General features: G+C 41.9%; 6 protein-coding genes across 9 annotated transcripts; 1 reads left to right on the top strand and 5 right to left on the bottom strand.

Moving 5' to 3' along the window:
* Positions 1-3,613: 3,613 nt before the first annotated feature.
* Positions 3,614-5,620, bottom strand: LOC119766477 (zinc finger protein 425-like). The gene is made up of 6 exons (XM_038251041.1): positions 5,474-5,620; positions 5,136-5,315; positions 4,962-5,074; positions 4,310-4,658; positions 3,983-4,256; positions 3,614-3,639 (listed from the first exon to the last, which is right to left on the bottom strand). The coding sequence occupies exons 1-6, from the start codon at positions 5,618-5,620 to the stop codon at positions 3,614-3,616; spliced, it is 1,089 nt and encodes a 362-aa protein (XP_038106969.1).
* A 1,122-nt stretch (positions 5,621-6,742) lies between these two features.
* On the bottom strand, positions 6,743-7,370 carry LOC119767306 (zinc finger protein OZF-like). The gene is made up of 3 exons (XM_038255626.1): positions 7,137-7,370; positions 6,968-7,081; positions 6,743-6,907 (listed from the first exon to the last, which is right to left on the bottom strand). The coding sequence occupies exons 1-3, from the start codon at positions 7,311-7,313 to the stop codon at positions 6,806-6,808; spliced, it is 393 nt and encodes a 130-aa protein (XP_038111554.1). The 5' UTR covers positions 7,314-7,370; the 3' UTR covers positions 6,743-6,805.
* Positions 7,371-7,438: 68 nt separating this feature from the next.
* LOC119767305 (zinc finger protein 91-like) lies at positions 7,439-8,302 on the bottom strand. The gene is made up of 3 exons (XM_038255624.1): positions 8,216-8,302; positions 7,839-8,163; positions 7,439-7,690 (listed from the first exon to the last, which is right to left on the bottom strand). The coding sequence occupies exons 2-3, from the start codon at positions 8,142-8,144 to the stop codon at positions 7,439-7,441; spliced, it is 558 nt and encodes a 185-aa protein (XP_038111552.1). The 5' UTR covers positions 8,145-8,163; positions 8,216-8,302.
* A 644-nt stretch (positions 8,303-8,946) lies between these two features.
* On the bottom strand, positions 8,947-14,529 carry LOC6045409 (oocyte zinc finger protein XlCOF6). 2 transcript variants are annotated; one of them, XM_038255617.1, is made up of 7 exons: positions 14,382-14,529; positions 10,505-10,804; positions 9,966-10,442; positions 9,711-9,905; positions 9,428-9,652; positions 9,168-9,371; positions 8,947-9,106 (listed from the first exon to the last, which is right to left on the bottom strand). In XM_038255617.1, the coding sequence occupies exons 2-7, from the start codon at positions 10,802-10,804 to the stop codon at positions 9,038-9,040; spliced, it is 1,470 nt and encodes a 489-aa protein (XP_038111545.1). In that variant the 5' UTR covers positions 14,382-14,529; the 3' UTR covers positions 8,947-9,037. The 2 variants fall into 2 exon arrangements, with proteins under 2 accessions (XP_038111545.1, XP_038111544.1); XM_038255616.1 differs by lacking the exon at positions 14,382-14,529 and adding an exon at positions 10,868-10,904.
* On the bottom strand, positions 12,714-16,798 carry LOC6045410 (zinc finger protein 660). 3 transcript variants are annotated; one of them, XM_038255619.1, is made up of 6 exons: positions 16,677-16,798; positions 16,132-16,614; positions 15,883-16,071; positions 13,402-13,626; positions 13,143-13,346; positions 12,714-12,968 (listed from the first exon to the last, which is right to left on the bottom strand). In XM_038255619.1, exons 1-6 carry the CDS (start codon positions 16,788-16,790, stop codon positions 12,774-12,776), a joined length of 1,410 nt encoding a protein of 469 aa, XP_038111547.1. In that variant the 5' UTR covers positions 16,791-16,798; the 3' UTR covers positions 12,714-12,773. The 3 variants fall into 3 exon arrangements, with proteins under 3 accessions (XP_038111547.1, XP_038111546.1, XP_038111548.1); XM_038255618.1 differs by lacking the exon at positions 13,402-13,626 and adding an exon at positions 15,597-15,821; XM_038255620.1 differs by lacking the exons at positions 12,714-12,968; positions 13,143-13,346; positions 13,402-13,626 and adding exons at positions 15,019-15,272; positions 15,335-15,538; positions 15,597-15,821.
* Positions 16,799-19,034: 2,236 nt separating this feature from the next.
* Positions 19,035-19,532, top strand: LOC119766478. The gene has a single exon (XM_038251042.1). It carries the CDS (start codon positions 19,035-19,037, stop codon positions 19,530-19,532), a length of 498 nt encoding a protein of 165 aa, XP_038106970.1.
* The last annotated feature ends 3,050 nt before the right edge of the window (positions 19,533-22,582 follow it).

The raw sequence follows: 22,582 nt of genomic DNA on the forward strand, positions 1-22,582 counted from the left end.
CTGCTGTCATTGAGGGGGGCGCTTTGTTATGATTCGTTTTTCTTCGCCGAATGTACATGGCGCTTTTTTCAAGATGCTTTTTTTTCATCACGAGGTTCATGTAGTCTTTTATTTGACAGGTTGACAGGGCTATATAAACAGGGACTGCGAATGGCAGAGATTTTGTTTATGTTACTTATTAAAAATCATGATTAGGCCGATGCAAATATTTAAAAAAGTTTTTGTCCCTCGGCCCTGGCCGAGGTCAAGGGGGCAAAAATTAAAAAAATAAAAATTTAAATAACAATCCATAGTCTTCACATTTAAATGAAAAAGTGTTTTAAAATGCATTTTACACTAGTTCAGTTGTTTTGCAATCATTAGTTTTCAAAAATCTAAGATCTGTCAAAAACAAAAATTGTATCGAAAAAAGATTTTGCTTCGAAAATTTTCAAAAATCTTAACATTTTTTAATAAACCCAAACATGCTAAAAATGATTTTAAACGCAGAAGAATGTATTTTAATTTGATTTCAGCTGGCTGCACTTGAATTTTCATTGAAATTTTGAAGTTTATTGTAAAAATATTTTTTGCCCCTGATTTTTCGGGCCAATTTTGAAGGGGGTGACAAAACTTTTAAAAATATGTGTACCAGCCTAAAAATCTCAAAAAATAAAAGTAAACTCCAAAATTAAAAAAAAAAAAGTTATGTTGTGAGAATTTGAAACTAAAAAAGTCACAAAATTATAATCAAAAAAAACTACAAATTCAATAGGTCATAAGTTTCTGTAATTCTGTAATTCTGTAATTTCGGAATACATTCGTCCGGCTTCAGCTGAAGATTCATGCTGTCCCATGTTGCATGTTCGAGTGTAGACCTACGGAAAACCTTGCCGCGAGGAGAGGTGAGTGAACCTGTACACGAGCCACCTACGACATAATTCCTCGGGCGGCCCAGGTCAACTCGAAGTTACCCCAGGCACCCCAGTGCAGGACACATTGGGGGTAGAAAGCGGATAGAATAAGCAAAACATCAAAGCAGAGCGCGAGCCATACTTTTAAAGTGGTATCTGCAAAGAAATTTGTATTAACAAAATGGTCAAAAATAGAAAAGGCGATACTAATTAATACTTCCTGCGACCTTGGAGGTCTCTCGGTTGGACATATAGCCGTGGACACCAAGCTTGGTAGCAAACCTCGTCAGTCGGTGTGGTATTGATCACAGCTGATGTTAACTTGTCCTGCAGCTGTGTAGCAAGTCAGATGCTCGCTCATTCAGTTTGAAACGAAAAGAACAAAAGAGAACACAAGAAAACATTAGATTCTGATAATGAGTTTTACACAGATATAAAGTGTTATATAATATTAAATATATTTATAATAATATTTTCACTTCACGATTATTTATTGACACTTTATTTAGTTAGCTTTCACTATCACTATCACTTTCACTATTTCTTCGGGTCGTCTAATTTTCGTCGTGTTCCCGCACTTGAAGAATTCCGCATAACTAATCACTGCTGGTTATTAGTGTCATGTCGAACATGTTACTAGTTAACACAACCGTGACACAGAAACAGAACTTCACAAGCACGGGAATTTGCATACGACCTCCCAGTGAATTAATACCGAGCTTTAACTATTTTTTTTTGTACAACTATTACCTAAAATGTCCAAAGCAGCTCAGTAAAACACACTGGGAGCGTTCCACAATTTAGCCCCATCCGGGGGGAGCTTATCCCTTTGTTCCTCGTGTTTGTTTCCTTTGAACAGTAGTCTAGGTAGTCCAACAATGTTCAGCACAAGTTTGAATCGAAAGCAATTGCTTGAACAGCTGAACGGACCAAACTGTTGCTTCCCTTGCTGAACTAACTATGCTACTGTTACTAAGGAAACAAAAGGATAAAGCATCATGATTTGATGTTCTAACAGGTACGTTCAACTAGCCAGCTGCGAGACCCATCAGCCCGGCCGGGAACCAGTCCATATCTGTCGAGTACAGCATACGGTGTGGTTCACAAAATATCAAATACAGCAAACACAACACTAAGGCTATACATATGGACTAGGGACCTACATAGGGAAATGAAATGTTCTGGGAGAAATTCTAAACACCCAAAGTCATTCAAATTTAAGGTTGAAAAACTTGTAGTATTTTTTTGGTGCTGGCACGTTTCTTGTACCGAACTAGCACAAACTTAACAAAAACGATCATTTTAGTAAAAACAACAGTGTTACAATGTTTGTAAATGGTATTAATCTCATTTTTCTGCCCAAAATTATTTTAAATTGATTCTGACCTTGTTCTTGCATGGTCTTGTTGCTCGATTGGAACCCCGATTTGACAGTTCGATTGGAACCCTGAGAGAAACATTTCGCCTCTCCATATAGGCTCTCTAATATGGACTGGCGGGATGGAAGCACGTGGACACCTCCCCCCAAATTCAATAGGTCATAAGTTTCTGAAATGAAACAAAATTCTAGATTTAAAGCATTTTATTTATTTTGTTAAGGATTTCAGCATTCAAAACTTTAGAAATTGAATTTAGATAATTTAAAATTATGATTTTTTCTATTTTTCAAAGAATTTTCGAAAGCATTTAATTTAATTTGTTAAGAAGTTTTTAATTTAAAAATCAGGAATTGAATTAAGTTAATTTGAAATGTGTGAATTTTCGAATGCAGGATTTCTTTAATCGAACTTAAGAAATTTTAATTTCTGAATTTGAAAACTATTTAATTTTAAATTTTATGTTTTTATTTTTTTTTTGTTACAATTAAATCATTTTACAATTTCTGTTTGTTTGCATCAGTTTTTAAATCTTGTTATTATTTTTATCTTCACCGCGTTCCATCTGAGCACAGTGCTTAGTTCTTGATTTAACTTTAACCACACCATAAGATTTAAAAGTTTTTCCAACTTTAAAAATCAATAAATTAAGAGACTTAGAGACCTCGAATCTTGTTTTTATTTTATTAGAAATCATTTTAGAATTTACGTTGGATTGAAAGGTGATTCATCTGGCTCTTTTTTAACACCAATTTGTTGCACATCGGCATCAGCACGTCTTTTTGCTTGATATCATCATTCAATGCAGAGGACAGGGGGATGCTAAAGGCCGCCATCTTGAGTGATTGAGATTAATAACGCGCGCAAACTACGCACAGTGAAAACACAAATATTTTTTTATTTATAATTCCATTTTTGTTATAAGAATTACTGTAGTAAAAGTCAAATTACACATTAGATAAGTTAAACGTTTCATGTGATAAAAGTACAACTCTAAATGAGGTTATCGGCCCGATGTGTGCTTAATAATCCCAACCCAACTTTAGGAGTTTATTTCGCAAATAAATTTATAAAAAATCACCTCAAAAACATACACTAATTTTTAAACGTACATTGCGGTAAAATTTTACATAAAACAATAATTACTTTATTTCCATTTTATGCCTGCAGTTTTTGCAGTGCGCAGTTGCTTTGTTTTGGTTCCGTAACGAACAGCTGTTCTTTTGTGCTGGCGCCGTAATTGACAGCTCCCTTTTGTTCTGGTGCCGAAGCTACCTGTAGTGAGATATAGATGTCGACCCCCTGGCAGAGGGGGAGCGGGGATGGAATTCCTTTTTGTGCCGTTCAAGCTTGCGTCTTGATGAAAGAATCTGAAAAGACAAATACATCTATAGAACTCTCTAATCGAAATACGTTATAAACACATACCAATTGACAAATATCACACTTGACCGGATCATTCACGTTATTCTTATGCTGAATTCCATTCTCATGTAGAGTCATCTCGTAGTTATTAGTAAATACCTGAAATAATACTGTCTTTAACAAGACGATGGATAAATAATACAAGACATCTCACCTTCTGACAAGCTTCACACCTGAACGCGCCCTCCTTCCGCCTTCTATGCCTTCTCACGTGATTCAAGTAGGTATCTCTCTGGATAAAATATTTATTACATTCCACACAATGAAGAGCCGGATCCACCATCTTACTTTCAGCGCAATCCGTAGTTTCTTTATTGAAAATTTTATGACCACTTTTCTCATGCTTTCGCAGGTCACATTTTAGGACAAACGACTTGGGACAAAGGGTGCACTTGAAAATGCGCTCCCCATGTCGCACCATGTGGTTCTTGTACAGCTTTTCCAGCGTAAACGTTTTGTCACACTCGGAGCAGTGGAATTTCATCGCTGGAGGCGCGCGCTTCGGTCGCTCCCGGTGCACCTGTTTGACGTGCCGATCGAGCTCGAACTTTTCCTTGAAGGACTGCAACGGAAATGAGTTAGGTTTGGGTTGGATTGTTACTTTACGGTGAATACCTTCTTGCAAGTGATACACGTGTAAGCTTGATCCCTGTGCCTTCGTTGGTGCGTGTAGTACTTTCTGTTACACGTAAATGATTTATCACATACCGGGCAGTGAAATGATTGCGGTTCCGTGGGACCATCCACCTGTGGCAACTCCTGATCTTCAATTTCTTCACAGGGCTGGAACACATCGTCGATGATCAATTCTTCCTTCACGATTGCTTCGGGTTGGAAGTCTTGGTTTGGCACGAACTGCCCTTCCTTCACGATTGCTTCGGGTTGGAAGTCTTGGTTTGGCACGAACTGCCCTTCCACGTTCCTCACAGTTCCTTTCAAAACCCTATGAACTTCCTTCTGATGCCTGCTCAGGTCGGAATGGGGCGTTTGAGAACGGAACACTACGTTGCATAGCTTACACTGAATCTCCACGAGTTCGTCCAGTTCAGCGTTAGTTTTATTATGAACACGATTCTCGTGCAGCACCAGTAAGTAGTTTTACTAAAGGACTGAAATTGGTACAATTAGGATGAGAGTAAGTAACTACAATTAAACCAAAATAACTCACCCTCTTGCATGGAATACATTTGAAAACACCTTCCTTAAGGTTTTGTGCCTTCGCATGTGGTCAACGAAACTCTTTCTCGTTAGAAGAGTTTTACCGCACTCTTTACAGTGATTCGGATCATCCGGATCGGGCTTAGGACTGTCAGCTACTGGTGCAACAATGTTATGAACGACCTGCTCGTGATTCTTCAGCGTTGTACGGCCTTTATAGGACTGTAAATTAAAGTTAGACTGTGAGCAACAATTCTCAATAAACGCCGATTCAAAAGTTTACCTTTGGACAGACGCTGCACCGGAAACGGACCGCACCATGCGTCCTCAAGTGTCGCTTGTAGAGATAGAGGACCTGAAAGACTTTGTTGCAATGTTGGCACGGGAATTCAGAGATGACCTTTTCGTTGGATCGTTCGTGAGCTCTTTCGTGCTTGGCGAGCAGGTACCTCTCCTTGAAGGTCTGAAGTAAAACCAACTATTAAAAATTGTAACTTAAAAATTTGAGAAATTTACAAAAATTACCTTTGGACAAATAGCGCACGTAAAAATTGATGGTTTATGATGGGTTCGTACGTGAGACTTCCGTTGATTTTTGTTTGCAAATGATATATCACAAACTTTGCACCGATATTTGAACACATTTAATGGACACTTTGGAGGTGGAATTTCGTCTTCTCCTTCCAAAGGAACCAACTCATCGTCATCAAGAATTAGCTCTTGCTTAACAATGACTTCTGTTTCAAATTCTGGTTCGTCTCCCGGCATTTTCTGGTCCATATTTCATCAAGTTTGAAAATATTCCAACTGAATTCCAGCCAAATACTGAAATCCTTGCAATTTAATCGACTCAAAAGTTGTTTTTTTGATTACATTTCTTTCCCCACACTCTAAAAAAAATTTGCCCTTTTGTTAGTTTGCAAAAATGTACACGCACCTCAAAAAATACTATGATTTCGTCAAAACCAAACTTACTTGAACCTGGGTGATCTAAATTGGGTACTAAAGCCCTATGTAAATTTTTATGTAAAACGGTAAAAAACACGATTAAAAACCATTTTTAATCACTTTTTTCCATTTTATGGAACGAGCTGTCAAGTAGGAGCTTTTCTGTCAAGAGGGACCACGAGGATAATTTTTCAAAATTGATTTAAAAATCAATTTTAAACTCTTTGTGGTCGTACAAAGGGTCATTGTACTCAGAAAAATAAGCTTTATCGCTGTAAACAATAATATCAGCAATCTAAGCTTCATTTTAGGACCCAATTCAACATTTTTATTCAAAGTTTAAAAAATGTTTTGTTCTTTTATTTGTTCAGCCTCTGGCAGCTTTAACCTTCTTGGTCATTCGTTGCGCTTAGAAAAAAAATCAGAAATTGGGTACTAAAGCCCTATGCAAATGTTTATGTAAAATGATAAAAAACACGATTAAAAACCACTTCTGACCAATAACTTTCATTTTGATGAAAATAAAAAAAAAGAAAAATAGACAAGACATATTTTTTTATGGATCAAATATGGTCCCCTTGAAACAAGCTGTCAAGTAGGGAGCGTTCTTTTATTACGTAACGCTGATGAGGGAGGGGGTCGGAGGCCGTGTTACGCTCCATACATTTTTTTAAATTTATATGGAAATTTTGTTACGAGCGGGGGGGGTCTAAAAATCAAATTTTTGCGTTACGTAATAAAAGAACGCTCCCTAGGACCTTTTTCATCAAGAAGAGCCGTGAAGTTTATAAAAAAATCAATTTTAATCTTTTGAGGTCGTTTAAAGGGTCATTGAACTTACTCAGAAAAATAAGCTTTATCGTTGTGATAACACAAATGTATGCATAATTTTAGGACCTAATTGTTGCATTCTTAATTCGTAAATGTAAAGCAATGTCAAAGTTTTCACTGTTTACTCATTTATTGACGCTGGAATGCATGTACTGTTTGAAATAAGTAATCGTTTCAAGATTTCAAATATGCTTCAATTGTTTGCCCTTTCGAATTGGCCTCCTCCTTATCGTGCACCAACTGGTGTCTGTTGAGATTGTGTCTTTTCCAGAATGGCTAGAAATGAATAAACATTGAAATTTCGGAGCCATCATGTACTGAAATTTATAAGCTTACCCTTTGACATTTATCACAATGAAATTTGGGCGGTTTCTTCGGCTTCGGAGGTTCCGCTTTTTCTCTCTCGTGCATTGCTTCGTGCCGCACCAGATTGGACCTCTTATTGAATTGCTAAAATGACGCAACATTAAACAACTTCATCCAAATGAATTAAAAAGTGACAAACCTTCTGACACGTCCCACACACAAAAAACTCCGGCTTCTGCAAATTGTGCCTCCAGATGTGCCGCACGCACATGAACCGTTGCTCAAAGACGCTGCCACATTCGGAGCACTTGAACAGGCCACCCTCTTCCCGGACGTCGATAGAGGGGCGTTGCTTCGCGAGCGTGTAATCCGTCATGGCGGCCTCGTTCTTTTCGTGGGTCAGCTTATGATTGCCCAGATCGGCACGTGATCCGAAGCACTAAAAGTGTAGAAACATTTGAGTGAAATTTTAATTTTTACGGTCCACCATGACCTACTCTCTCACATTTCACACTGAAATTTGCCCAGTTTTTTGGCAGCGTGTGAATTCAAGTGTCGCGTGTACTGGCAGCGCTGCTCAAAACTCTTGCCACACTCGCTACATTTGAAAAGACCGTCCTCGTTGCGTTTTACCACAACTTTGGGGGAAATTGATTTTGCCGAACGTTTCCCCTTAGCAGGCTCATCGTCATCTTGGTGCATGGCGTGGAAATTTCGTTCATGTTTTTTAAGCGCAAATCCCGATATAAAAGGCTAGAAATGATAGGAGTCGTTAAACGCCTTTTTGACAGTTTGCAACTCAACGTTGCGGTTACCTCAAAGTTGATAGACCTTGAATTAACACATTGAGGTACCACAACACTCACCCCTGCTAAAAAAAAAAAAAACAAATTTTACTAACCTGTTTGCAATATTCACAGAAATATTTGCAAGCCTTGAGATTCCTATGCCTCAGGGTGTGCGTGTAAAACGTGAAATTGTTTGTAAAAGTTTTGTCGCAATCTTCACAGCGCAAGGTTTCAAACTTTCGTCGTCTATCAATCTTTGCAGTTTCCTCGCTGGAATTGTCCGGCTCCGGTGAATCCGGTTCGCCGAACGGTCCATCCTCGTGCTCGATGATCAGCTCTTCCTTTACAACGGTTTCGTAGGAGAACGACGAGCCTTCGGGTTTCTCCTTCGAGTTTTCTGACTTTTGTGTGTTCGACATCTAGAATGAACGTGTTATGCTAGTGCTATGCCAGCGTTAGGTGCCCGACGGAATCACATGCCGTTCCCTACCTGATTTTAAACAAATTCGTGACAACCAAACAACTTTGTTTACAAACAACTTTTTTGTCCGTTGTTCTTGTCAGGTTCTTGGCTGCGTGCTTGAACAACCTACACTTAGAATCAGCATTACAGATTATTAAATAAATTTTAGTTCACTTTACCACAAAAGAAGAATAAATAAGTGTGTTTATGCTAAACAACCCGCATAATCAAATACCAAAGGTGAAACTGTCGAAATCATAAGGGAATTATTTCTGGTATGGCTACCATTTGTGATATAAGGTTGATATAAGGTCACGACCATAAAACAAAATTTAAGTAGCTATTACACTACGGCAAACAAGCTCGCACTCTCTGACAGTTTCCCAGCTTTGTATGTTTGCCTGGATTTGTTTGTACAAACGTCAGCCTGTATACATTTTGCCTTGTTTGCGAGTTCGCCGCAAATAACCCAACCGAAATCCCGATTGGCTGAGTTCGTTTTCCCACTTTTTCATACGAACTTTTTTGGAAAGGTGGGATAACGAATTTAGCCATGATTTTGTTTACACCCTACACTCAAAATCAGAAGTACCCTTCAAAAAGGGTTCTGTCTTCGCTTTATCTGTCAAAATAAGGTAGACAAACCCTTTTTGAGGGTTACTTCCACCCTTTTACCCGTCATCCACTTTATGCCTATGCCTTGTTATTTTTTAAATAGAACATAAGTTGGCGTTAGTTTAAATTAAAAAAAAAAAAGATTGATCTCAATGAATTATATTTATTTTTAATTAAGTTTGCATTTCGACGTAATTCTTTGAGCGACTGAGATTCAGTAACATCCAGAACGTGTTAATCCTTTGCGGTCTTGCCAGTGTGTCCCTGTTCGTGTATCGCAAGCGAGGCAGATGATCCTAGGTACTGTAAGAATAAAAGGACATTATAAAAACTACTTTGAAAGATTAAACCGTCCACCTTTTACCTTCAAACAAGTCTTGCACTTGTAGAGACCCTTTTCTATCGCCTCGTGCACTTTGGTGTGTCTTTTCAAAAGATGCTTCTTGCCAAACTTCTTATCACACTTGGGACAATCAAACGGAAGATCTCTCGGCTCAGAAATTTCCTTTATTTCGCCAATTCGGTGGCGCCGCATATGATTGTACAGATTGTTTTCTGATCCGCACACCTTAAAGGCAGATATTTGTTAGATTTAATATTATAAGACCATAAACATATTCCTACCTTCTCACAAATGTCGCACTTGTACGTGCCATTTCGTAAATTTACATGCCTCTGCGCATGATTGTCATACGCACGTCGAACGGTGAATACCATGCCACAGTCCGGACACTTGAACGCGCTGTGGTTGTTCCGTTCAATTACAACGGGAGGCTCGAATGACGGCAGGTACGGATTCTTCTTATGCTTCTCTGCGTGTTTCATCAACTGCCGCTTGGCTGTGTATCGCTAAAATAACGCTACAAATTAACATTGATTCTTAATCTTTGTCGTTCTCAAGAATTACCGCGTCACAAATCTCGCAAAGGAATTTGCCTTCTTTTATGAGCTTGTGCCTGCGAATATGTCGAGACAACAGGAGCTTATTTCGGAATTCCCTGTTACACTCGTCGCATTTCACCATTTCACATTGTTCGACACGAGCTGCTTTAACTTCGTGCCATGCTTCATGTTTTTCGAGATATTTTTCTGATATGAATTTCTAAAAATTGAAACAATTAGATTCACGTACGTACAAAAAAAAAATCTGATAAGTTCTCACCTTAGGACACTTGGAGCAAGTGAAAACCCGTTCCTTCATCAGTGCCAAATGTCTCAAAATATGTTGCTGGCACAAGTGTCGCTCCTCAAACTTCCTGTTACATTTACTGCAGATAAACACTCCATCCTCTTCCTGCACGGAAACTTCCGAACTCTTCTGTGCATGTTTCTCGTGAGCTCGTTTGAGGTGACTTTTGATTTCACTGGGCGTAGCAAAGGCCTTATTGCACTCTTCGCACTTGTACAACCCTTGCTTCAATGCCGAATGCCTTCGAATGTGTCGCTGCTGCAGGTACTGGAACTCAAATCTCTCGTCACACTCGGTGCATTTGAATTGTCCATTTTCGTTCGTGATGGTTTTTGGAAACTGTTTAACATCCGGTTCGTTCAATTCTTCGTTCTTTTTGTTTTTAGTGAGCTTGGACACCAGATGAATGCCCTGCAGGTGAATGGTCAGAGCATATTTGTCTCTAAAGCACTGTAAATATTACAAATATTATTAATTAATTGTTGCCACTTAATGAATATCGGTGCTTCTACCTTATCGCAGATTTGGCAGGTATACTTTCCCTCTTTGACAACCTTATGTTTATACTTGTGAGTTCTGAAAAGCGCTCGATTTGTGAACGATTTGTTGCATTCTTCGCAAAACATATCTTGCTTGGTTGCGCTCTCCTCTTCTGGTGAAACAAATTCGTCTTCCAGTATTACTTCTTCCTTCGTCACAGTTTCGTAACAGAAAGAAGTCGTGGCCTTAGATTCCTCCTGCTGCGTTTGCTGATCCTCCAGGGAGGAGTGCATTTCGTAACCGGGCTCCGTTTTCACCGTAATTTCGGCCATCTTAATGGGAAAAAGATAGTTTATTAAAAGTTCTCCTTATTTTGAAATGCGTAAAATACTTACAGTGGAGGTTGTTTTTTAAGTCAAGTTGTCAAAAGAAACGAAATATGTTCCAGTGCCGACTTACAAAGTTATTTAGCAAGGAAGATTGTAAAAACTGAACTGTTGCGATCAGTTTTCACAAACAAATTGTAACAAATAGTTACGATCGTTACGATTAAAGAACTGCAGTGCTTATTTGTTTACAAACAAATATAACTGTCAGAGAACATAAGATTTATAATATACACAGTAAACGGAATATAACCTTTTTGCACCGAACATTACACCCTAAATGGATCACGATTTACTGGAAGCGTTTTCTCACTTTGTCATACGATTTTTTGAGTTCAAGTAAACTCAACCTCCAGTGGTTGGTCACTTTTGCGTTTTACATTTTTAGTTAATAGGGGCAGGGGGCAAAATGACCCGCCCAAGCAAAATGATATAAAAACATACAAATTTATAAATTCAGCATAGTAGGCCTATGCTTTGGGATGTTCCCTGAAGGGAACATGAAGTGTTGTATGCTTGGTTGATGAAAATTTTAGCTGAAAACTATTTTTGATGCAATTTAAAAATGTTTTTCGACTACTTTTCAGAGTGCGGGGCAGAATGGGCCACCTTAAGAAAACAAGCCATTTCGTCTAATACAACGTTGAAGGGAGATAATAAATGACTTAAGGTGAAGCCGTTGATCATTTTCGAAGAAAATTGATCATCACTATAAAAAATTCTGTATAAAAATTCAATTTAACGAATTTCAGCACCAAAAGGAATCAGCGTGTGCCGGTTGTTGCCTTCTCGAGGCCACCGAAGGATGTTTGATCTAAATCTATTGTGCTTCAAAATTTATATACTTTTGTGGCACAGTCATTGACGTCCTAGTTGGCAATCATTGATTAATGACGATTTGCATAACTTTACAAGGAATGGGATAATCGTTACCAAAAGGAATCAGCATGTGTAGGGCACTATTCTAAACAACTTGTTGAAGGAATTTTGTCAAAATATTGAAAGCGACGCAAAATTTATATCTTTGAACGAAAAATCATGACAATGATGGAAGTCTTCACGTTAATGTCCCTTTCTAACATAGTTTCTATGAAGTTAGACCACTTTTATAAAAAAAATCACTTTCCAAAACAAACATTTTTGAAAAAAGTGTTAATATGTTTAAATAAGACACTATTTTTACAAATAAACATCAAAACAACTAAAAAATCAACTAATGTTGCATTAAACGTGTTTTGCGAAGCTACCAGGAGTGAAATAATAGCTCGAATTTCGTAACTTTTGATTGTTTTACAAGGCAGGAAAAGGGTGGTCCATTCTGCCCCCAAGTGGATTTTAATTTAACACTTCCTCCACCAAGCCTCTAAATGATTTGAAGGTTCCGTTGTTGTTTGATTACCTTCGTAATAGCTCCTGGTAACATTCTAAACATTCAACAAACTTTTTCAAACAATCTAACTTTTGAGAAAGCTTATATAAGAACCTCGAAATAAACAACATTTTTCTAATTTTGAGCAAAAATGTTATTCGAAAAATACACTTAATTCAAACGTCGTTTTCCGTGTGGTGATGGTATTTGACGTCCTTTATAAGACTCTTGCCTTACAGTAGGTCTAAATCCATTCTAAAGCCCAAAACCAAGGATGGCCCATTCTGCCCCTGTCCGGTTGGTGGAGATGTGTTTTGATTGAATTGAAAAATTCAGGGAACGCGGAATCGGTTGTTGGTTTTAGAACGGATTGCGTAAACAATTCAAATTGGATGCGTGTTCAGAATTCTGATTAACCTGACTGGGATGACATCCAAACTTATAAACTAACAAATAAACACTGTTACAAGAAAGAAGGTGGATTTGTTTTTCTTTTCATAAATCTCCTTTTTATTTCATAAGAAGAAAAACTGAAGTAACATATGTTCAACATTTGTCGATTTTTACATTTTCTCGTTGATTCGGTTCATTTCCACCGTGCCTCGCCTTAACATGGCAGATAAAGGAATACTTGCGAAAATACGTGCGGTCACATTCGATACATTTATGTGCATTTCTTGCTTTCTTATTGGCATCATGTCTTTGCTCGTGTAGTACGAGCGATCTGGGTGACCCTAAATACTGCGAAAAGGAAATAAAAAAGTTGTTATAATAACTTAATCAACAATGGGACCACCCTCCTTGGACAACTTTCATACAAACAAGATCTTTTTTGTATGAGGCGTACACAACCGTCAACCCACAAATTTTCCACATGGTTTATGGATGGTCCCAAAAGAAATAAATTTGTATTACCTTTCCACATAACTTGCACTTGTAAAGACCTTTTTCGATAGCCTCGTGAATTTTGAAGTGTTTACTTAACAGAAGCTGCCTGCCAAATTTTTTATCACATTTTGAGCATTCATACGACAGTTCTCTACGTTGAGTAACTTCTTTTATCTCTCCGTTTCGATGTCTCCGCATGTGCGTGTCGAGATTATGGGAAGATCCGCATATCTGAAAAAAAAATCCGTCCAATAGTGAAACAGCGCTGTAACTAATTTATTCCTACCTTTTCGCAAATATCGCACTTATACATGCCATTTCGTATATTTATATGTTTTTGCGCATGGGTTTTATAGGCCCGTCGGACGGTGAACACCATACTGCACTCGGAGCATTGGAATGCACTATGATCATTTCTTACAATTATAACTGGAGGTGGAACTGACGGCATTTTCACGTTAATTTCGTGCCTCTTTGTGTGAATTTTTAACTCGTAGTCAGATGCGTGTCGCTAAAATAGAGAATTAGTTCAAGTTGATAACATGGAGTTCCGTTGAAACTTACCATACTGCAAATCTTGCATTGATATTTGCCTTCTTTCATGGCCTCGTGCCTTTTGAGGTGTCGGGTTAACATGCGCTTGGTTTTGAATGTCTTGTTGCACTCATCGCATTTTATTACTTCACTTTGTTTTTGATAGATGCTTCGTGCCATGCCTCGTGTTTTGCAAGATGTTTTTCAGATAAAAATTTCTGAAAATATTTATCGACCAATAACAATCGTAACCACAATCTGTCTGGATAAATTCTTACTTTAGGGCACTTGGGACAGGAAACAGTTCTTTCCTTCGTCAATGAAAAATGTTTCGAAATATGTTGCTGGCACAAGTGTCGCTCCTCAAACGTTTTGTTACATTTACTGCAGATGAAGACTCCATCCTCTTCCAGCACGGAAACCTCCGAGCTCTTCTGTGCATGTTTCTCGTGAGCTCGTTTGATGTGGCTTTTGTTTTCCGTGGCAAATGCCTTATTACACTCTCTGGCGCTCTCCTCTTCTGGTGAAATAAATTCGTCTTCCAGGATAACTTCCTCCTTGACCACAGTTTCGTAACAGAAAGAAGTCATATCCTCAGATCCCTCCTGCTGCGTTTGCTGATCCTCCAGGGTGGAGTGCATTTCGTAATCGGGTTCCGTTTTCACCGTGATTTTGGCCATCTGTATGGGAAAGGTTTTGTTAAACGCTCTTTTGAAATGAGTAAATACTTACAGTGGAGGTTGATTTTCAAGTAAAGTCGTCAGAAAGAAACGAAATATGTTCGTTTATGTGATGAATAGTGCCGTCTTACAAAGTTATTTTGCACAAAAAAAAACCCAAACGATAAGCGAACTGTTGTGTTTAAATGTTTACAAACAAATAGAAATGTCAAAACTAAAAGATGTGTGATACACAGTAAAAGGAAAATGAGCTTTTTGCACAAAACAAATTACACTCTAAATGGATCACGATTCACTGAAAGATTTTTCACACTTTTTCATATTCGAATTTTGGAGTTCTAGTACACTCAACCCCCGGTGATTGATCGCTTCTTCGTTTTACACTTTACAGTTTATACCCGATTGGTTTGACAAAGTTAATTCAAAATGTGACGAACTGTTTTTATTTACACGGGATCAAACTAAAAAGTTACCCCGTTTGTTTTAAAACCAATGGTGACAAACCATCGGGGCTTCAGTACTAGAACCAAAAATGTGTTATGTTCAGAGAACACGGAATCGGTTGTTGCTTTTTAAACGGAATGCGTTAACGTGCGTCAAATCAAGTTAAAATTAAATTGACTGGGATGACATGCAAACTTATAAACTAACAAATAAACATTCACACTGTTACAAGAAAGTCGGCTGACTTTTTTATTTTACATAAATCTCCTGTTTTATTCCATATAACGAAAACTGAAGTAACAAAATATCAACTTTCCTCCATTTTTACATTTTCATGTTGTTTCGGTTTGTTTTCACCATGTTTCGCCTTAACATGAGTGAGGTAGGAATCCTTGCGAAAATACGTGCGGTCACATTCGGTACATTTATGTACATTTTTGCTTTTATCGTCGTCATGTCCCTGCTCGTGTACTGCGAGCGATTTGGGTGATCCTAAATACTGCAAAAATGAAATAAAATGTTATTATAACTTTATCAATAAAAGAAGTAAATTCGTATTACCCTTCCACATAACTTGCACCTGTAAAGACCTTTTTCGATAGCCTCGTGCATTTTGACGTGCCTGGCTAACAGAAGCTTCTTGCCAAATTTTTTATCACATTTTGAGCATTCATACGACAGTTCTCTAGGTTGAGTGACTTCTTTAATCTGTCCCTTTCGATGTCTCCGCATGTGCGTGTCAAGGTTTTGGGCAGATCCACAAAGCTAAAAAGAAACATATTCGTTTAATGGTGAAACAGCGCTGTAACTAATTTATTCCTACCTTTTCGCAAATATCGCACTTGTACATGCCATTTCGTATATTTATATGTCTTTGCGCATGGTTGTTGTAGGCACGCCGGACGGTGAACACCATACCGCACTCGGGACATTGGAATGCACTGTGATCATTTCTTACAATTATAACTGGAGGTGGAACTGACGGCATTTCCACGTTCATTTCGTGCTTCTTTGTGTGAATTTTCAACTCGCGGTCAGATGCGTGTCGCTAAATACAGATAGGAATTAACTAAAGTTGATAAATAACATGGAGTGCCATTGAAACTTACCATACTGCAAATCTTGCATTGATATTTGCCTTCCTTCATGGCCGCGTGCCTTCTAAGGTGTCTAGATAAGATGCGTTTTGTTTTGAATGTCTTGTTGCACTCATCGCATTTTATTACTTCACTTAGTTTTTTGATAGATGCTTCGTGCCATGCCTCGTGTTTTACAAGATATTTTTCTGATATGAAAGTCTGAAAATATTTATCGATTAATAACAAACGTGACCAAAATCTGCTTGGATAAATTCTTACTTTAGGGCACTTGGGACAGGAAACAGTTCTTTCCTTCGTCACTAATAAATGTTTCAAAATATGTTGCTGGCACAAGTGTCGCTCCTCAAACGTTTTGTTACATTTACTGCAGATGAAGACTCCATCCTCTTCCTTCACGGAAACTTGCAAAGCTTTTTTTGCATATTGCTCGTGAACTCGTTTCATGTGACTGAGAAATTCCGGATTCGAGGCAAAAGCCTTATTGCATTCTTCACATTTGTACAACTCTTGTTTCAAAGCAGTATGCCGTCGAATGTGTCGCTGCTGTAGGTACAGAAACTCGAATTTCTCGTCACATTCTGTGCATTTGAATTGTCCGTTTTCGTTCGTGATGGTTTTTGGAAACTGTTTAACATCCGGTTCGTTCAAATCACCCTTTTTACTTGATACTGGTTTAATAAGCTTGGATACTAAATGAATACCCTGCAGGTGAATGGTCAAAGCATATTTATCTCTGAATCTCTGTAAACATTAAACATAAATTAATAAATTGTTGCCACTCAACGAATTTTATACGCTTTTACCTTATCGCAAATTTTGCAGGTAAACTTTCCCTCTTTAAGCATCCTATGTTTATATTTATGCGATCTAAAAAGCTCTCGATTGGTGTACGATTTGTTGCATTCTTCGCAAACCATGATTTTTTTGTTGGAACACATTCGTCTTCTAGGATAACTTCCTCCTTGACCACAGTTTCGTAACAGAAAGAGGCCGTTTCTTTAGATTCTGGGTGGTTTTGGCTATCCTCCAGGGTGGACTTCATTTCGAAGTCGGATTCCGTTTTCACTGAGAATTCTTTCATCTGAATGGAAAATGGGGTTATAAGCTTCTAAATGCTATTCGGAACAAGCAAGTTGCTCAAAATACGTACATTGCCGAATTGAGATTACAGGATATCTCTGTGTTTAAGTTAATATTCCAGATGAATCTTGGCTATCACGTTCGTTTCGTCTTTACTAGATAAGTGAAAGTAACTGGAAGACTTTCAAAACTTTTGTTGTTGGCGTTATTGTATGTTGTTGGTAATATAATAATGACAGGTACACTGACAATATTATCTACCCTATTTGTGATTATATTTCAGCTAAACAGACGAATGAAATCAACCGGCGGCTGTACGAATGGTTTAGTTTGTGTAATCACTAGAAGTAAAAGTGTTGTATGGGTTGAGCTGAAAAATTGTATGAAAAACTGGGAAACAAACTCAGACAATAATGATTTTTGAAAATGGGTGCACACTACACGCAGAAAATGTTTTGTAAAATCAGCCTGTACGAGGTTTTTTTTCTTAACTTATTTTTATTAGGTCTTTTTAGGTGCTGTGACCAGGTTGGGACCGAGGATCAGTAAAACAATATATAATAAAAAAAAAACATTTTAAATTCCATACTTGGAGATCATGTAACTGACGAGCGTTACTTGGTCCAAGCGGGTCTTGCAGGCCTTGAACCTGCCGATGTACTCGGAGAAAATACCCCACAGCTCAGCCGAACTGTAGAGTACCTCCCCGGCTTCCTTCTCCGTGGGTCCACCGTCTCGGGGCACCTTGACTGCTTCCTGCGAGTCGAGGGCGATCCTTCAATTTTCCGTCCGGAACTGCGCCTGGCAGCGGAGGGAACTCCGCCGGCGTGAACGCCGGAACTGCTGGACTCTGCTTTTCCGCCTTCCTTGCCGACGGTTTTGATTTCGACGCCTGCTGTCGCCGCTGGATGAATTCCGCACGCTTGGCGCTTGGGTAGCTTCGTGGGCACCAAAGCAGTTGGCACACCGCTTTGGTTGGGTCGCTTGTTCCGGTAGGCCTCCCATCGGATGTGAAATCTTCTCAAGCGCTTGATTTCACTCAGCTGCTTGAGGCTGGTGTACCCCTTGGGGAACGTAACTGTTGGAGATTTAAGCTGTCCACTTGTCTGTGGTAGATTAGTAAACAAGAAGAAATGAGTAAACGCCCTTTAGCGTGTAGCTCAACTCCTGTCAGATATTTTCACTCTGCTGTAAACACTCTCGAATACAACTTTTACAAACGTACACGCGGTTTTTATTTCTACTGCGCGCTCCACCTTTTACAGGTTATGGGCCTGTTCGAACGCGTTTGTTCGAGTTAAAAAGTTTTCGCCGCGAGTTTTCGGAAGTTTCGCGATCGAAATGTCCACGGGCGGGGACGGAGCTGAGGCTCCCGGGCGCGCTGCCACAAAGCAAACCCTGTCGAATCTGCCGCCGATGGAGCTCCTGATGGGCCGTGAAAACTGGCCGGATTGGAAGTTCGCTGTGCAGACGATGTTGGAGGTTGAAGGCCTTTGGGACGCAGTTGAACCGGCAGCAGGCGCCGTGGTCGACCCGGTGATGGACAAGCTGGCCAAGGGGCGGATCATCCTCATGGTCCACAAATCGAACTTCCACCACCTCAGGGGGGTGCAAACGGCGAAGGAAGTTTGGACGAAGCTCGAAAATGTCTTCGAGGATTCCGGATTGACTCGACGGATGGCGCTTATCAACAAATTGACGTCGACGAGGCTGGACAACAGCGAGTCGATGCAAGCGTTTGTGTCCGACATCCTGGATGCCGCACACCAGTTGCGCGGAATCGGCTTTGACGTGACGGATGAGTGGGTCGGATCGTTCCTGCTCAACGGATTGCCAGCATCGTATCGTCCAATGATTATGGCCTTGGAAAATTGCGGCCAAGCAATCACAGGGGATCTAATCAAGACGAAGCTGCTGCAGGAGGTGTCTGTTCCGTCGGAGGGGCGTTCGCAAGCAACAAGCAGCACAAGAAGTCGACGAAAAGCCACCAGAGCAATCCACCCAGCAGTCACCCGAGCACATCCAAAGGACCGAAATGTCGGCGCTGCCACAACTACGGTCACATCGCTCGTGATTGCAAGATGAAGGAGCCGAAGAAGGACGGAAGTGCTTGGTGCACCGTGTTGTCGGCACTCAACGAGGAGGATGACAACTGGTACTTTGACTCCGGCGCATCGAACCATTTTTCGAAGTCGGACGCGATGCTGGAGGATCTTCAGCAGTATGGAGGAACCGTGGTTGCAGCCAACAGAGGGGCGATGAAGGTCGTGGCGAAGGGGCGGATGCAGCTCACCCCGAAAAGTTGCCCGGATTCCCCGATCGTCGTGAATGACGTGCAAGTCATCCCGGAGCTGTCATCGAACCTGCTGTCAGTCAACCAGATCGTGAAGCGAGGCTGCACGGTAATCTTCAACTCCGCTGGAGTGAAGGTGCTGAACTCGGACGGTGACGTCATGGCAACTGGAACTCGTTACCGGGAACTGTTCAAGCTCGATCTGCGATCGCAGGAACGAAGAGCGCACTCGCTTGCTCGTCTGCGGTTGATCTCGAGGTCTGGCACCAGCGCCTGGGACACCTGAATTTGCCAAGCGTTCGAAAGCTAGCTAGTGGACTCGCCAACGGGATCAAGATCGTCGGAGCCGACAAGGAGGACTGCAAGGTGTGCCCGATGGGGAAGCACACGACAGCCGTTCAACAAGAAGGGTTCGCGCGCTACCGGGATGCTCGATGTGGTTCACACCGACATCTGCGGACCGTTCGAAGTACCATCTATGGCTGGAAGCAGATACTACATCCTGTTCGTGGACGACCGTTCCCGGAAGATGTGGGTGTTCTTCCTGAAGACGAAGTCGGAGGAGGAAGTCTTGAGAACCTTCAAGGAGTTCCACCTGATGGTCGAACGCCAGTCCGAGCGCAAGCTGAAGGTGCTGCGAAGTGACAACGGGAAGGAGTACGTGAACAACGGTATGAGAAGCTACCTGAAACAGCACGGCATCGTGCACCAGACGGCGAACCCCTACACCCCAGAACAAAACGGCATGTCCGAGCGCGGAAACCGCACAATTGTTGAGCGCGCTCGATGTCTACTGTTCGGAGCTGGACTGGAGAAGAAGTTCTGGGCGGAGGCCGTGGGCACAGCTGTTTACCTTCTCAACCGGTCTCCCACGCAAGGTCACGAATCGACGCCGGAAGAGGTTTGGACAAGCAAGAAGCCGGATTTGTCGCACCTGAGAATCTTCGGCACCAAAGCGATGGTCCAAATCCCCAAACAGAAACGACGGAAGCTGGACCCGAAGTCGCACGAGTACATTTTGTCGGCTACGACGAACACGTTAAAGGGTATCGGTTCTACGACCCGCAGTCACGGAAAGTCTTCAGCAGCCGCGAGGTCCGCTTCATCAACGAAGGCGTACTGGAGAAGCAGGAGGATCGACGTCAAGAGCAAGTGGTGCGGCTGGACATCGAACCGTACGTGCCGCCGACAGCAAGTGGTTCGCCGAATCGCTTTGTGGAAATCGACGACGCCGCCGAGAACGAGCTGGAGAATCCCGACACGGACCGTGTCCCGGATGTCGACAACAGCGAAGACGAGTTTCTCGGGTTCGAGGAAACAGCTGGCTCAGTGACCGACGTGACCTCCGTGCTCCCACCGCAATCATCTTCAAATCCTCCGTTGTCACCGGAGTTGAGGCGCAGCGGTCGGGAGCACAAACTTCCAGGCAAGTACGATGATTTCCATGTTTCGCTCAGAGGTTTGCCGCGTCCCAATCCCTTACAGGAGGTCGAACCAACCGATACCAGCGACGACGACGCCAGCGAGGACAAATCGTCGGAGGAATCCGATGACCCGGTCCCGCCGAGTCGCGACATGAGCTGCGTGGTGGCCACAGCCAGGAGTCTGGCAGTCGACGGCGATCCCTTGTCCCACAAGGATGCGCTGTCTCGAGAGGACTCTGCAAGCTGGAAGAAGGCCATGTTCGACGAGTACGAGGCGCTGATGGCGAACGATACCTGGACGCTGACGGAACTACCGAAGGGCAGAAAGGCCATCAAGTGTCGGTGGGTCTTCAAGACCAAGCACGACGCGAGTGGCAATGTAGATCGGCACAAGGCGCGATTGGTTGTGAAAGGATTTTCGCAGCGAAAGGGGGAAGACTATGACGAAACCTACTCGCCAGTCGTACGTCACAGTTCCCTGCGATATCTGTTCGCGCTCTCCGCCAGATATGACTTGTCGATGGACCAGATGGACGCCACAACCGCCTTCCTGCAGAGCGAGTTGGAAGAGGAAATTTTCATGGAGCAGCCACCCTGTTTCGAGGACCCGACCAGACGCAACCTGGTCTGCCGCTTGAACAAAGCGCTCTACGGATTGAAGCAGTCAAGTCGAGTGTGGAACGGAAAGTTGGACGCCGCACTGAAACGTTTTGGCCTGCATTCCTCGAAGTACGACCCGTGCCTGTACAACCGGATCGCCGACGGAAAGATACTGTTCGTTGCAATCTACGTCGACGACGTCGTGATCGTTCCAATGACGAAGGGATGAAGAACGAGATCAAGGCCAAGCTGAGCAGCACATTCCGGATGAAGGACTTGGGACCTGTCAGCAGCTGCCTGGGCATCCGCGTCACCCGCGGACAAGGCTGTGTCGCGCTAGACCAGCAAGCATACATTGAATCGATGCTCACCCGGTTCAACATGCAGAACGCCAAGCCCGTGTCGACACCATCGAACCCGTGCGTGAAGCTGATCAAGGAGATGGCGCCGAAAACGGCGGACGAGGCGGAGAAGATGAAACGAGTTCCCTACCCCGAAGCCGTAGGAAGTCTGATGTACCTGGCCACCTGTACCCGGCCGGACATCATGCACGCAGTGAACCAACTGAGTCGTTTCAACGCAAATCCTGGGCCGAAGCACTGGGAAGCAGTCAAACACCTGTTCCGGTACCTACGAGGCACGTGCGGGTTGAAGCTGCGTTACAGGAAGCACGGCAACACAGAGCTAGTCGGGTACGCCGACGCAAGCTGGGCATCGGATTTGGACGACCGGAAGTCAACAAGTGGCTACATCTTCATGCTGCAAGGAGGTGCAGTTGCTTGGAGCTGCAAACGACAGCCGACTGTCGCGCTGTCAACCTGTGAAGCCGAGTATATGGCTCTGGCTGCAACTGTTCAGGAAGCTTCGTGGTGGCACGGATTGTTGGCTCAACTGGGACGAAAGCAACCGATCGAGCTACGCTGCGATAACCAAAGCGCCATCTGCATCGCCAAGAATGGAGGTTACACGTACCAAGCATATCGACATTCGTCACCATTATATCCGTGACGCCCTCGACAAGAAGATCGTGCAGCTGACCTACGTCAGCACGGACGAGCAGACGGCGGACGGCCTGACAAAGTCTCTGGAACGGATCAAGCTGGAGCGCAACCGATCAGCGATGGGGATCAGCGGATCAGCTTAAGGAGGTGTGTTGGAGATTTAAGCTGTCCACTTGTCTGTGGTAGATTAGTAAACAAGAAGAAATGAGTAAACGCCCTTTAGCGTGTAGCTCAACTCCTGTCAGATATTTTCACTCTGCTGTAACCACTCTCGAATATAACTTTGACAAACGTACACGCGGTTTTTATTT

This window comes from Culex quinquefasciatus, chromosome 2 (genome assembly GCF_015732765.1).
Source record: "Culex quinquefasciatus strain JHB chromosome 2, VPISU_Cqui_1.0_pri_paternal, whole genome shotgun sequence".
Classification (NCBI taxonomy): Eukaryota; Metazoa; Arthropoda; class Insecta; order Diptera; family Culicidae; genus Culex; species Culex quinquefasciatus.

Bases quoted from the DNA above. Each gene is read 5' to 3' on its own strand.
- LOC119766477 (XM_038251041.1), bottom strand. From the start codon at position 5,620: ATGCCGGGAGACGAACCAGAATTTGAAACAGAAGTCATTGTTAAGCAA. The intron at 4,659-4,961 runs GTGCGGTAAAAC...CGACCTGAGCAG, and splicing joins GATCCGAATCACTGTAAAGA to GCATCAGAAGGAAGTTCATA. The intron at 4,257-4,309 runs GTATTCACCGTA...TTTCCGTTGCAG, and splicing joins CGTGTATCACTTGCAAGAAG to TCCTTCAAGGAAAAGTTCGA.
- LOC119767306 (XM_038255626.1), bottom strand. From the start codon at position 7,313: ATGACGGATTACACGCTCGCGAAGCAACGCCCCTCTATCGACGTCCGG. The intron at 7,082-7,136 runs GTTTGTCACTTT...GCGTCATTTTAG, and splicing joins TGTGTGGGACGTGTCAGAAG to CAATTCAATAAGAGGTCCAA. The intron at 6,908-6,967 runs GTAAGCTTATAA...ATTCATTTCTAG, and splicing joins ATTGTGATAAATGTCAAAGG to CCATTCTGGAAAAGACACAA.
- LOC119767305 (XM_038255624.1), bottom strand. From the start codon at position 8,144: ATGTCGAACACACAAAAGTCAGAAAACTCGAAGGAGAAACCCGAAGGC. The intron at 7,691-7,838 runs GTTAGTAAAATT...TATCATTTCTAG, and splicing joins TCTGTGAATATTGCAAACAG to CCTTTTATATCGGGATTTGC.
- LOC6045409 (XM_038255617.1), bottom strand. From the start codon at position 10,804: ATGGCCGAAATTACGGTGAAAACGGAGCCCGGTTACGAAATGCACTCC. The intron at 10,443-10,504 runs GTAGAAGCACCG...TAATATTTACAG, and splicing joins CCTGCCAAATCTGCGATAAG to TGCTTTAGAGACAAATATGC. The intron at 9,653-9,710 runs GTAATTCTTGAG...GCGTTATTTTAG, and splicing joins TTTGCGAGATTTGTGACGCG to CGATACACAGCCAAGCGGCA.
- LOC6045410 (XM_038255619.1), bottom strand. From the start codon at position 16,790: ATGGTTTGCGAAGAATGCAACAAATCGTACACCAATCGAGAGCTTTTT. The intron at 16,072-16,131 runs GTAAGAATTTAT...AAATATTTTCAG, and splicing joins CCTGTCCCAAGTGCCCTAAA to ACTTTCATATCAGAAAAATA. The intron at 13,347-13,401 runs GTAGGAATAAAT...TTTTTTTTTCAG, and splicing joins AGTGCGATATTTGCGAAAAG to ATATGCGGATCTTCCCATAA.
- LOC119766478 (XM_038251042.1), top strand. From the start codon at position 19,035: ATGAAGGAGCCGAAGAAGGACGGAAGTGCTTGGTGCACCGTGTTGTCG.